Source organism: Malus sylvestris, chromosome 2 (genome assembly GCF_916048215.2).
Source record: "Malus sylvestris chromosome 2, drMalSylv7.2, whole genome shotgun sequence".
Taxonomy (NCBI): Eukaryota; Viridiplantae; Streptophyta; class Magnoliopsida; order Rosales; family Rosaceae; genus Malus; species Malus sylvestris.
The window spans coordinates 37,680,976-37,694,845 of NC_062261.1; the positions used below are offsets into that span (position 1 = coordinate 37,680,976).

Consider the following 13,870-nt stretch of genomic DNA (forward strand, 5'->3'; position numbering starts at 1 on the left):
TATCCTAATAATCATAATAAGGAACTCTCATAATAAAAATAAATGAGGGTTTGGAGGATTTTAAAAATCTAAACGATAATGTAAGTGTAATCATTATCTACTAGTGGAGGAATAATAATGAATCACGAGTGTTTATATTTTTTCACATTTTTCATACTTGTATGTATGTCTTCTTAGTTCTTGTACATACAAATACTATACTAGTTTATTTTAATTTTGGACAATAACATATTAAGTAAAATTTATCCTAATAATCATAATAAGGAACTCTCATAATAAAAATAAATAATGACTAATTTTTTTATTTTTTTAAAACTTATATAGAATAATAATACAAAACTATATATTTAATATAGAATATATTGTATATATTAATATGATTATTGTATTTTATAATAAATCTTTTAGTAATTAAACTTTAAAATTATTAAAATAATTTTTTACTTAAAGGGTCGAAACGGATTACCCACGTGTTACCTGCGTGTATACCTGTTAAGAACCCGTTATTAACGGATCACCCGATAATGATTCGATTAGTTATTATGTTGATCCGAAATCTGTTATTGTCGTGTCGTGTCAGAAAGTGCCGGATCTAGTTGACGATGATGGCTGGCAGTTGCAACAACATGCTCTCTAACCTTCAAATCTTGGGAAGGACTGGTAGTTGGGGACCTTGTCGGACTCAGGAGTCAGTAGATTAGATTTTTAGGGATGTACAGTGCGAGGCATTTATTTTTTTAAGAAATGCTACAAGGAGAGTTTCTCAAATTGAAATTGGAATTGTTCATAAATTTTGTGTCATTTCACAGTTGAATATCAATTTTTATGCTTACAGAATGAGGTAAGAGTGACAGTTCTCTTATTTTTAATTTTTACCCCAATTTTCTCATTATCTTGTGTGTTGTGTTGGCTTCAGTAGGTCCCAACGCTCGGAATTAGTTGGAATTAGGTGGACTTGGAAACAGCAGCGTATGTCTTTTGTCAAGCAATATACCAATATGTATTGTATTGTTGGCGAAGCCCACGCCGGGTGTCATGAGCTAGTTTCTTCTATCTTCAACACGTCTTAGGGTAAATAAAGTGAAAGTCGTTTTCAATTTTCGTTGCGCCAAGTTTGCTGCTTTCTAGTTTTATTGGAAAAGAGAAACTTACAGTTACATACTCGTCAATTTGTTTTCAGTCTTGAGATTTTTAGAGTTCCAAGACAGACTGCTTAATATTAATGGCTTGGCGTTGCACACGAAACAAGGACAAACACCACTTGGTTTGCTTTACTTTTATTTTGTTCAGATAACTGATTTTGCCCAGAAAGAGAGAGAGAGAGAGAGAGAGAGGGATAGAACGACGACGACGACAAAGATCCATTTATATGTTGGGCTTCATTTCATCGCTGCTTCCGCATCAAAGCTGAAGGTTGGCTTCTTCTTCCTCCGTACTTGTTGCTGCTCTCTCTCTCTCTCTTACTAGCGGTGCAGCTCTAATCTATCATTCATAATTCACGGGTATAACCCTGTCATTTTCCCTTTTTCTTTGTTGAATTATTAATCCATAACTTATACGATTGTTGGTTTTACTAACATAAATAGATTATGAAAATTCTTAACCTCCCATTCAATTCCTCCTCCACCCCATCTTCTTATACAAGAGGTTTCCTTTTATCCCCTTCCCCTGTGATTTTCTTGCCTATTTTTGGTTTCGTCTATCTCTATTCTGGAATCAAATATTTTAGAGTTTGTTTGAGCTCCTCAGACTCAGAGTTGTATTTTCTCAAGTTTAATTCTTTTGCTCTGCAGGTTCTCTTTAATTTGAAATTTCCTTTATGGCTAATGCCACTGATGATGTTGATTCATTCACTACTCTTGGGAGAAGCACCGTCTCTTATTACGGTGTGGGGCATATGCTCAATGACATTACTGCTTCCTGTTGGTTTACATATCTCTTACTGTTCTTGACAGATATTGGACTTTCCCCAAGGTAAATTCTAGTGATTTCCTTAGTTTCAAGTTCTTTGTACTATCTACCTCGACCCACATCTGCACGTATACTTTTGTTTACGCACATTGGCATATGCGCTCTTGCTTATTTTGAAATGCAACACACATATATACGTACAGACAGATCATGGTGAATGGGTTTGGGGGTGCGTGAAGCTTTCAAGAATTAGCAACATGTTATGTTAAATGTTGTCCACTTTAATAATGAGTGTGAAAAAATAATTATCCACTGTTCACAAAGCATTGGTTTTTGTGGTAGGAAAGAACTGTAGGGCCAAATTTGCAGTATGAGAGAAAATATCTAGATAGTTTAGGGGAAGTCTACAAATTTGACAGATTGGAGCGAATGAGACTTGTCAGGTTGTTTAGGCAGTTAGGCTATACGAACTTTTTCAGAGTTGTACTATGTCATTATCCTAAGACCATCCGAATAAGTTGCACAATCTTGGTATCAAATATGATGAAAACTTGAAGTATGCTTAAATTATTTAATCCATGTTTTAATCAAAGTTGTTATTTCTAGAAGTTAGGGCATCCAAGTTATTACATAAATAGATGCAAGTCTTAGAATTCCGGAAGTGAGACTTTATTTGATTAACATGCCCCCTTATGCGTGGCTGAAAAATGTTAAGCACGCGAATTAGTTATATTGGGTGACGTAAACTGCATGTTGCCGAACTAGGCCTAAAATGTTGATGAATTGTTTGCTCTCATACTATGTTAATGTTAGAGGCATCAATGCGAAAACCAATGTGCAAGTGGTTGAGAGGTGTAAGAATTTATGTATGGTGATGCAAAGGCTAAGAACTCCCCTTGTGGGATTTTCTATTCTCAACATTAGTATGTTACCATCTCATAGTTTCAGTGTTTTGTATCATCAATCCTTAAAGATATGTTTTCTGAAGGTGTACCGCATGTTTTTCTTTCTCTTTTGTAACTGTTATTTTCTTATTATTTTTATTTCTGTTCAGGGATGCCGCTACTGTTATGCTTTCTGGTCAAATAGCTGATGGATTTGCAACCATATTTGCTGGCGAACTGGTATCTTGCTTATAATTGTATCATACATGGATGCTTCTTGCTATCCGTATTTTCAACATTCATCAATAAATGACTTAATATATGCTGAAAAGCATGCTTGATGGATCACATAGCTTAAGTGCTGATATAATTTTTTTTGGAACCTTATGTTGACAAGTCCACATACCTACATGGCCTATTTCCCTTAGACATGCTAGCTTGCTTTCAACATTTTACTTGTATGTATTGTATTTAGAAGCCATAACTTATCTAGAGTCGTGTCATATCGACAACGTTATAAATGAAGTGTCAATGTTACATAAGTGATGGGGGACTAAGCCCAGAAAACCACCCATTCTGCTCTCCAAGTGATTGAAATCATACCCGACCAGAAAAAGAAATTATGAATTAATAATTGTGAGCCTTTTAATTCCTGTTTCCTTTTCAGTTTTGGCAATTGCAAGTTGCAACCATGGTTTTTTATTTGGTCCGCAAATAATATTTGTTTCTGTTTGCAACTTGATAGATAGATCGGTTTGGACATTTCAAATTGTGGCATGGTGCAGGCTCTGTTTTGGTTGCTATATCTTTTTCTTCCGTTTTTGGTGGTTGCATACCTTGTAAAATTTTTGGTACCTCTTCATCCACATTGCGAACTGTCGGTTACAGTATATTTGCTGCCATCTTTAACGTTGGTTGGGCTGCTACTCAGGTTTCACACATGTAAGTACTTATGTGAGTTTTAAAGTGAAAGTCTATGAGCTCCTTCTGATAAAAGGAAAACTAATGAAAATGGCTTGAAAACTTTGAGTTTTAATGATAAGGATAAAATAAAGGGTAAAGTGAATAGTATTAGGTTTGATTTTTTAGTGTAAAAATGTGGTTTTTCATTAAAGTGAACAGTACCGTGGGTTTTTTGTTAAAATTCCCTAAAATAAAAGGAAACCACAAACCCAGCGGATGAACAATCTTCACCAAACTCTTTCTGTTGTAATAAAATAATCAAAACAAATGCTCCTTTATTGTTCTTTTAATAAATATAAACTTGAAATGGTGGCATTGCTATTTCAATTTTCTATTTACCTCATTATTTTTATTTTATTTTCTATCATGTATGTGTCGCCATTGGCTATGAACTCCACTAGAGAGGTTTAGAAGTTTATATTGATGATTGCATTGAGTCAATAAACGGATTTTTTTTCAAATTCAGTAAGCTTGGAACCCCTTCCCCAACCTCCTTATTTGAGGAAAAGAAAATGAAAAGGCATTTTCTTTTGGCCTATGGAATATCTAAACACTTACAAAAAATAACTATTCTGTTGAAGGTCTATGTTGAATTGCATTACGCTGAATTCAAATAGCAGAGTGGTGCTAGCTAGCTGTCGAAATGCTTTTACTATGGTTAGCAGCGTCCCTTTAAGTTTTGAATTGATTATTCAGCTCCATATTTTGTTTTGTGTTTGTATTGATTGAAATGTTTTAAACCTTTTAAAGGTTGCCAACCTCAGCCTGTATGCAGTTGCTTTTGTTGTCTTTGGTGTCACTCAGGCAAGTACACATGCCGACATTGAAAATCAGGTATGATTATTTTCTAAGCAGTTCTGGTCCATCTATTAAGATCTTCTGTTCAAGTATGCCCATCACATCACTTTCACAAATGAGCAGTACCGCTGGATTGCGTATTTGTCAATTTTCATAGGATGCTGCTTTGTGGGTATATTTCATCTCGGCACAAAAGAGCCAAGGTTTGCTAATTTTCTCTCAGTTTTGACTTTTGATTCGTTCTTTAAACGCTTAAGTTTTGACTTTTGATTCATTCTTTAAATGCTTATACCATTGTCGTAATATAAGATGCTCTTTTTATGAGGGCTGCAAGAAGAATTTGTATCATTTTCAATATGCACTAGTGCAGACTGCAGAGGGTTACTTATTTATTTCCATCATTTGCATTAATTTAGGGTCTGAAAGAATTTTAGGTTTTTACTATATTGTGTAGGTGTTATATTACTGTAAATTTTATTATGATGATAATTTCTATTCAAACTTTGGGGATATGATAGAAATTGATTAAGACTATGGATTTTACTTACCATAGTTTTGTAGTTCTAATTAACATCCCTATTTTCTCTATTTTGTCCTATGCTCTTTCCCCACCTTGCATTTATTAGAAGCATTCTCCTCTGTTCTTTTCCTAGCTTCATCAGAAAGTCTTGCATCATAAGTATCTTCTTTTGGTTTTTGATCTTGGATTTAAATGTTCCTGTAATCGTTCTGTGATTATTTCGTAAAACCTGATAACCTCCAACTGTAGATAGTTAATCTGCATTACACATGCAGATTAAAAATCAGCGTACAAGGAAACAGTAGTTCAAGGATTTCATGGACATACTGGTTCAAGAAAGTTCTGTATTATCAGGTTGCTATTGTTTATGTGCTGACCAGGCTAGTGGTCAATGTTTCACAGGTCAGCACTTTTCTCCCTCTTTGTGATCATTTTTATCCATCACGAAAAGAACAAACTGCAACTAATAAGAAATGGACAGCTGAGTCCCAACGGATTTGTTGAGCATTCAAATTGAGAACTCCCTTATCATATTGATTTTCCTAGGAAACCACTCTTGCAATATTTTCTCCCATAATAGAAGTAATTGCCAGATTTTGTTGTCAACCTTTGTAGTTCTTAACCAAGACGGCTTTCGTTTACTCAGGCATATCTTGCATTCTATGTTATAGATGATCTGCGAATGGCGCAATCAGCTAAAGCTCTGGTATGCACACCTTCATCATCAGAAGCGTTTGTTTTTTTTTTTTTTGGTCGAAGAATGAGTGACTGATTTATCTCATTTAATTGATGAGAATAGGTTCCTGCGATTATCTACATAAGCAGCTTCCTCGTATCTGTAATACTACAGGTCCCTTGCGAACTCAGTTTGATAAAATCTTTTATATGACATATGCACTTTGTTGTGTTGGTACCTAACCATTTAACTTTAGTATTCTAGGAGATTTCATGGAATGGTCATTCCTTGAAGACCTTCTTTTCTGCAGGAGCCATTATGTGGATATTTTGCGGAGCAGGAATCCTATTTTTACCTAGCAACATGAGTGCTTTCATGTACCTCATATCAATATTTATTGGCATAGCGAATGCTTTAATGATGGTATGATGTCATACTTTGGTGATTTGAACTTCCTTCATGAAAATTTTAAGTGTATTGTAAATTGGTTGCATTTTGAAATTAGTCAGTAAAGTTGATACATATTGATACTAAGTTGAGGCACTGTGGCCGAGTGAGATCCCGGAGTTGATGTTGTCAATCACTTATTGGAATTGTCATAGGTTGATTGGAGCCTCTTCACTACTCCCCTATGTCCCTCTCCGTTTTAGTTGGTCCAAGACGATATATGAACTCTGTTAACGCTTGAAACGAATATAGAAGTACATGCATATATTGCCCTTAGAAAGGTGGACACTGTCATATCTCTGCCAGCTGATTTTTGTAACAAAATATTTGTTGACAACATAAAAGATGATAGATTTCTAAGTGGTAGTACAGTTTTAAAAACTTGAGACAACAAAGAACTCTGTACGACCCATGTTCCTTATGTTGAAATGACCCTTAAGGATTGACATTTCTTTCACTCTATTTTTTTGCTCTCTCAGTCTGAAGCTTGAGAATAGAATCGTTTGTCAAGAAAACAAGAGTTCTTATTATTGATGGAGATGCTGCTGGTTTTAAAACATACGTGCGGTATCAGTCCATTTTAGTCGAGTAGTTTCTTATAAATTCAGTCTAAATCATCTTTTGATGTGACAGGTTACTGGAGTAAGCATGCAAAGCTTTTTAATTGATACAGATCTCAATGGATGTGCATTTGTATGTGGATCTTTAAGCTTCTTGGACAAAATCTCATGTGGGCTTGCCTTATTTGTTCTTCAGTCCTATCAAAGTAAGTTACAATTTTGTGGATCTTGCTATATTTATTGCATGTTTGGTTATGTATTTTTTTTTTCTGTCAATATATTGGATTCATAAAGTTGGTTCTATGGTTCTTAGTTTGTTGAGCTTAAAGAGTTTTGGGTGATGGGATCTTTTTTTATCTGCATGGACTACTAGCAACTAGAGCAACTTTGTTTCAGTTTTGTCAGTGTTGAACGTTACGTACTTGTGTATCACCGTCCCCATTATGGTGCATTATTGTTATTTCATGGTGAGAGGTCGCACTTGGTGCGATGGCAAGTGCCTTCGCCCATGAGCGGTAGGTCTCGGGTTCGAGACTTGGGAGCAGCCTCTCCATAAAATGGGGGTAAGGCTAGCCGACATTCACCTCTTCCAGACCCTGCATAAAGCGGGAGCCTTGTGCACTGGGTACGACCTTTTATTGTTATTTCATGGTGGTAGGGTATTTTTTACTTTGCTTGATTCTGTTTCATTATCAGGTTACACAATTTCTCACATGAGAAAGGTGTTCATGTGGTCATGACAAGGGTTGAAGACTCATGTAGGGTCTCTACAATGGCATTAGTTACGCTCTTGTTGTCTTTTCTTGTTTAAGCTTCAGTCGCCATAGTACTAAAACTTGTCAATGCTTGTTTCCATTTCCCCTGAAAATGACTGAGTACTATAGTATGCAATAGTTGGTTCCCAATGTAAAACTTTTAATATGCAGGTAACAGATTCATACAGGAAAACCATTCAAATCATGTCAACATCTCAGTCACGAGATTTGGATTGGGTCTTGTTCCAGCGTTATGTGCACTTGTCTCTGTGGTAGTCACATACACCATGAAACTCCAACCTGCTCGCTGTAAACCTTTGATGGAGCCTCTATTGGCATAGTGTCCACTTGAAACCAATGTGGACTCGAAGTTCTGTATATACTTGTTAGTTTTTATTACAAGCACATGCTTGAGAGAAATTAACCGGGCGGACCTAATTCTGCTTTAGGAGAAGCTGAAATTTTTTCAGCAATTCATATGTCAACAAGGCCATTCAATTCTTTACTTATTTGTCCTTTTAATTCTTTTTATTGAAGGGATTGATGGCATGATTGCACGTGGTTGTTCATCTGTGTATAATAATTTACTAAACATTCAGCTGTTTGAGTGATTGGGTTCTGTAATTTCAGATAACTTAGTTCAAACAGAATCCAAGCGTTCATTTATTTTTAGTCAGTAAGTCATTACTTTAAGGGGGAAATTCTTATTCATTTGGTTCATCTAGCTAACATTACCCTGAAATTACAACTCCAGAAGATATGAAATTTTATTAGCAAACATTACCCTCTCCTCTGTTGATTGAAAAAAATGGTAATCCATACATGTTATGAACTAACCTCGACTTAGTTCATAAAACTGGAACAGGTCACACGTTGAGAGTTTTATCCTCCTCCTCCCCCATCGATTTAGGAAAGTTTGATTTCCAGCACATTAATTTTGTTTTGTGTAGGTAGTTAATAGGTCGTGTTCTCAAATATCAACAGGTGAGCTCTTGAGTTGTTAAAGAAGACAGTGCATGAGAGAGGATTTCAACAATAGTTCTAAGCTAATATTCCAAATAGCTGGGCATTTGAATTTCGACTTGTCAGTTAAATATATAGCAGTAGGACAATTGAAACTAAATATATCTTGGTAAGTATCGCATTAAATTACTCGAATCCAATCGAATATATGTTCACACATTACATAGAACACATATAGTACTGTATACGCGGTGAGAATACACAGCAATTGAAGCGTTTTAGTTTATACGTAGAAACAAACAAGCAAGAAACTCATTGCTTACAATATTACATAGTTAACTTTGGAACCGCGGCCTCAAGCTTCCTGGGTTCTCTAAGTGTTCGGTCGCTCCTCACTATCACCAAATGGCCAAAAACTTTGGCACAACGACTCACCAGTTTCTTGAGCTTCATTCCTCCTTGCAAACTCTCTTCTGCCCTTTGCTGCTTCTTGACCAGTTGAAGGTTCTTCCCTTTTTCTTCTTCAGTGAAGTGTTGGCCAAGTGAACTTCTTCCAGTGCTCCCTTCATTACCCAATTTGATGACCGCCCTTGCTCTTTCATCCCCATTGATCAATTGCTTCAAGATTTTACGGTCATAACCATTCTCTTGATGATCTTCATTTTCAACTTTTGAGGGCGAGGGTGAAGGCGAAGGCGAACTCTGATCTCCACCATCTCCATTTTCATCCAGAAAACTTTTTAGAGCAAGAGCTGGAGCGGGAGTAGGGATGCTAATTCCTTCTTGGACGTTATAGTTAAATGATGACTTTCTAGTCCGCCTTGACATAGTAATATCGTAACAGCGTTTGTTGATACTGCACTCGCTTCCCTTTCCCATTGTTTTGCTGAATTATGCCGATCGAGTGCTTATAACATATGTTCTATTTTTGTGTATTTTTATTTTTGGTATGATATCATGATCATCTTTGCAAGTGCAAGGAATATATAACATGATAAACAATTCTAAGAAAGATATTGTGGTTGTTTCTACTTAATTTCTAGTAGGATCCAGGACGGATTGCTTAGTGATTGAGCAATTGGTGAGAGAGTAGTTTCAAGGGATCTGAAAAGAAAAGGTGAAATGTCTCCTATCTGTAGTCTGCAGTGCCGGTCGAATAAACCTTACTGCCATTTTAAACTATCTCATCATCACAAATATATTTCTGCCGAGGAATTCAGAAGTGGTGATGGGAGGTTGTACCATATATCTAGGATCGACAGTCGATATGGCCTCGCCCAACCTTCTCTAGATTTGATCAGTCACTTTCTCTTGTTGAATTTTCTGCTTGGCCACCTTTGTCCTCTCAAACCTAGACTCAGACTGAGACCAGGGTAGGTGACTTTCACGTTTTCAGCTGCAGTAGCAAGCAATCCATTAATTCATTGAGAAGAACTTTCATTGTAGCGGGAATAGGATCGGCTTTTCCACTTAAATATGTGTTTTTTTTACAGAGGAGAAAGAGATATGACAAGATGGATTCAACCTCTGAATCTGCTTCCGTTGTCGTGGGGTGAAACTATCTGTGTCGGGATAACGGTGTTTGATTTGTACCTTTGTCTAAAACAACCAAAAAAACTTTCAAAGTACTTGGTTGGACCTAGCCCCTTGCCTTGCAGCCTCGACATTGGCCTCTTGAAGGATAAGTGCCTTTACAGCTTCTTCTTTTGGCCCGACATCCACTTCCTCAGTGTTGCCTTGGGATGAAAAGCCAAAGTAAGAATTAGTGATCAATAGATTATGGAAGTATCACAAAGAGACGTAAAAGAGGAGCAGTAGAGGATACCTATAAGAAGAAGCTGGTTCTTCTAGTGGATCGCCTCCTTCCAGTTTTCAAGCTCCTCCTTCTTCGGATAGGATTTGAAGAAGAGCTGCCCGAAGAGAAGATCATGGGCCTCCCTAATGTCCCCTTCATATTTCTTTGACCACTTGGCCTCCTACTAAGTGGCAAAGGTTGGAGTACACTCGAAGTTAAGGGTTACGGGCTTGTGGACGACTTTGCTCATCACTTCTAAACTACACCGAGCTGCCCGAGCAATGCATAAAGTCGAAGAATGGCATTGGGATTGCCTGCCTAAATCCTAACTGTCTACCAAAGAAATTGGGTTGGTAGACCTCCAGCCCGCGCTCGTAGCTTGTGCGGTCACTCCGTACTCCCCATGCCAGATCTCTTTGCTGGATGCAACTGATAAACTTCTCCTTGCAGAGGTTGCTGGCATCCTCTCCAAAAGCATCTTGGAAGATCTGGTCGGAGTACCATGGATACCTTATGAGCACGGAGGCACCCCACTCCAAGTTTGCTCGAGTCCGGCAAACTTTGAAGAAGTATAGGCAAGCAACTGTTGAATGGTTAGTGGGAGATGCCTTAGCCAAGATGCGGGCTGGAGCGACTCCTTCGAGGAACTCCAACTTGGGCGCCTGGAACTCAGCGAAGTACCATTAGAGCCATTACTAGACCATCCAAGTTGGCCCGTTAAGATTGGTCTCGAAGGGTTCGCCTCTGGTTATTTCATACAGAAGGTGGTAGAGGTGTGTGAGGGGAAATCCTTGCCTAGAACATAGTTGTGGCTTGCCCAATATGACCTATAGTCTTGTATGCCAAGAAGAAGAAGAAGGAATGAGAAAACTTTCAGGTGGAACACAGAGTATGGGCCACCCCATTGTCTAATAAAATCAGCCATGACAGATCACCTGGAAGATTTCCCCTCCCTTCGAGGTCTTGCTATTTTGGAGAGCCCAATTTCTTTTAAGAAGTTGGGCAGAAAAGTTACAAATGAAGACTTGCAAGCTACCATGGTGCAAGTATTGAAAAACATGGAGAAAATCTCTTTGAAGACTAGAGGAGAGGTTAGCAGACTTTGTTCCTTAACAGGGAGTCTGTAGAGGAGATTAGAATTGAAGTACTCTACCCTAATAGATGGTTATTCTAGGGAGATGATGAGAGAGGCAAGTCCTGAGAAAGAACCACTAATCCCCTTATTTCCTTTGCTTAAGAAAAATAAAGATAGGGGAAAAAGAAGGAAGAGCTTGAAACCAGTCAGCTAGGAGAGGAAGAGATCCAGGATCCAAGTGTGCCCAACCTTTTGCTATTCACACTAGATAATAGGAGGCAGATCGGGCTAGAAGGAAGGAAGCTTGGAATGACTCAGCAAGTTGGAGAGTCCAGTAGAAAAGATGTATCCATAGCTGCGGGCAAGCCTCCCCTTTATAGGCCACCACCGTTGGCTAATAAGGGAATGAAGGCTAGGTGGAGACAACTAGAACCACAGAAGGAAACTTTCTCGGGCAATGAGCGTAGCCCAAAGTGGGAACTTCCTTACACCCCACACAACAATGCAGCTAATCAGCAACTTAGAAATGAGTTGGTCGATCTGAGTAGAATGGTGGTCCAGAATGCCCAACCGTAGGCTCACCCGATGTTCATGATCACCTACTAAAAGCCTTATCCAGAGTATATTGATTAGCAGAACCCCTTTCCCCTAAACTTCAAGGTGCCCACGTTCTCAACCTTCAGTGGGGATGATTGTAATGTGTCTTCCAATGACCATATTTTCAAGTTTTCGAACTACTGCGTGGTATTTGAAGACAATCCTAACTACAAGTTAAGGTTGTTTGGGAACTCGTTGGTTTGCTTAGCATCTAAATGGTACTATTTTTTACCCTTCCCAATTCCATTGCTAACTGGGGGCAAATAGAAATGGCTTTTCACGAATAGGTTTATACAGTGGAGCCCGAGATGACTATCAATGATCTAGTAGAGGTAAAAAAATATGAACATGAGTCAATAGAAGACCTCATGATGAGGTTTAGGAAGACAAAGATGAGATGCCAGTTCCCTATCAACCATGCTTAGCTTATTTCTATTGCTCAGAAAAATTTGAGATTGCCATTGAGGAAGAAGTTCTATGATGTATAGTTTAATGAGCTGCAGAAGTTGGTAATAGCTACTACAAAGTATGAGAAGTTGTCAATGGAGGAGCAGCAAGTAAAACATTCATCCAAGGTACCCCATTTCTACAAGAACAAAGCTACAATACACGAGTTAGAGTTCGAAGGCTAATAGTCAGGAGAAAATGATAACATCATAGGAGAGGGAGTAGGAGAAAATTATAGCATCATAGGAAAGGAAATTGAACTATATGCGGCCGAGATAACCACTATTTTCAAGCCTTTGACAATGAAAGGTTTGGTCCAGCTAGTTAAAAACCAAAAAATGGTGATGAATTATAGAAGATTTGTGCCTATGAAGTGTCACATCCCGGCCCGGGCCCCCATCACATCCCAGGCTCGACTCCACCGTAGCATGATATTGTCTGCTTTGGGCCCTTACCACGCCCTCACGGTTTTGTTTCTGGGAACTCACATGAGAACTTCCCAATAAGGGTCACCCATCATGAGGTTGCTCTCGCCCGAACTCGCTTAACTTCGAAGTTCCTATGGAACACGAAGCCATTGAGCTCCCAAAAGGCCTTGTGCTAGGTAGAGATGAGAATATACATATAAGGCTTACAGGATCCACTCCCCTGAGCAATGTGGGATCTTACAATCCACCCCTCCTTAGGGGCCCAACGTCCTCGTTGGCACACATCCGGCCAGGGATTGGCTCTGATACTAATCTGACACGCCCCGACCCCGATGTCCTCGGGACATCGGGATGTTCACGTGCTGGTCGACACCCGAAGGGTGATGGAAGCCATTTAATTCGTACAAAAACTGAGAACGAACTAAACATGCCTATAATTTAGGACTAATCATGCAATAGGAATGAATAACACCAAACAAAGTTCAATTGCTGATAATTAAACATTAAGATAGTGCATAATATGTTTAGAGCATACGTCTATTACATAGTACAAACATAATTTAAGATAAAGAAGTGCTATTACAATAGATGCCGAAACAGAGATAATAGAGCACAATATCACTAGTAGGGGAACGCCTCGTAGCTCAGATCGTAATCCTCATTATTAGGTCCTGAAGGAGACGCAAAACAAACATGAGTGGACCAATTTGATATATACATATACTAAAACAGTTATCAACATACTAACCTCTAGGTTTTATGAAAACACATATATCATGATAAAATAGGTTTTCCGAAACCTAGCATGCAGTGTAATGTCTCAAATCATAACTTGTATACATAATAATCACTAATGAATGTCCAGCATAACACTTCATGCCCCATGCCAGCTCTCCGTCTCTGAGTAGACAGTCAGAGGAAAATACATTTCATGCCTTATGTCGGCTCCCCGTCCCTGTGCTAAATAGCCAAAGGAAACACCCTCCAGGACCTATGCCAACACCAAACCATCGCCTGGGACGAACCGAAACCTATCCCTACGTCCCGTAGC

At 38.3% G+C, this 13,870-nt stretch overlaps 1 protein-coding gene across 3 annotated transcripts; it reads left to right on the forward strand.

The window, feature by feature from the left end:
- The first annotated feature begins 1,081 nt into the window (after positions 1–1,081).
- Positions 1,082–8,186, forward strand: LOC126605143 (uncharacterized). Of its 3 annotated transcripts, none has more exons than XM_050272517.1 (13): positions 1,082–1,469; positions 1,794–1,974; positions 2,966–3,035; positions 3,541–3,737; positions 4,340–4,415; positions 4,509–4,592; positions 4,680–4,759; positions 5,352–5,478; positions 5,723–5,782; positions 5,876–5,926; positions 6,017–6,175; positions 6,833–6,965; positions 7,686–8,186. In XM_050272517.1, the coding sequence occupies exons 2-13, from the start codon at positions 1,820–1,822 to the stop codon at positions 7,853–7,855; spliced, it is 1,362 nt and encodes a 453-aa protein (XP_050128474.1). In that variant the 5' UTR covers positions 1,082–1,469; positions 1,794–1,819; the 3' UTR covers positions 7,856–8,186. The 3 variants fall into 3 exon arrangements, with proteins under 3 accessions (XP_050128474.1, XP_050128470.1, XP_050128478.1); XM_050272513.1 differs by having other exon boundaries at positions 1,086–1,413; XM_050272521.1 differs by lacking the exon at positions 1,082–1,469 and adding an exon at positions 1,502–1,647.
- The last annotated feature ends 5,684 nt before the right edge of the window (positions 8,187–13,870 follow it).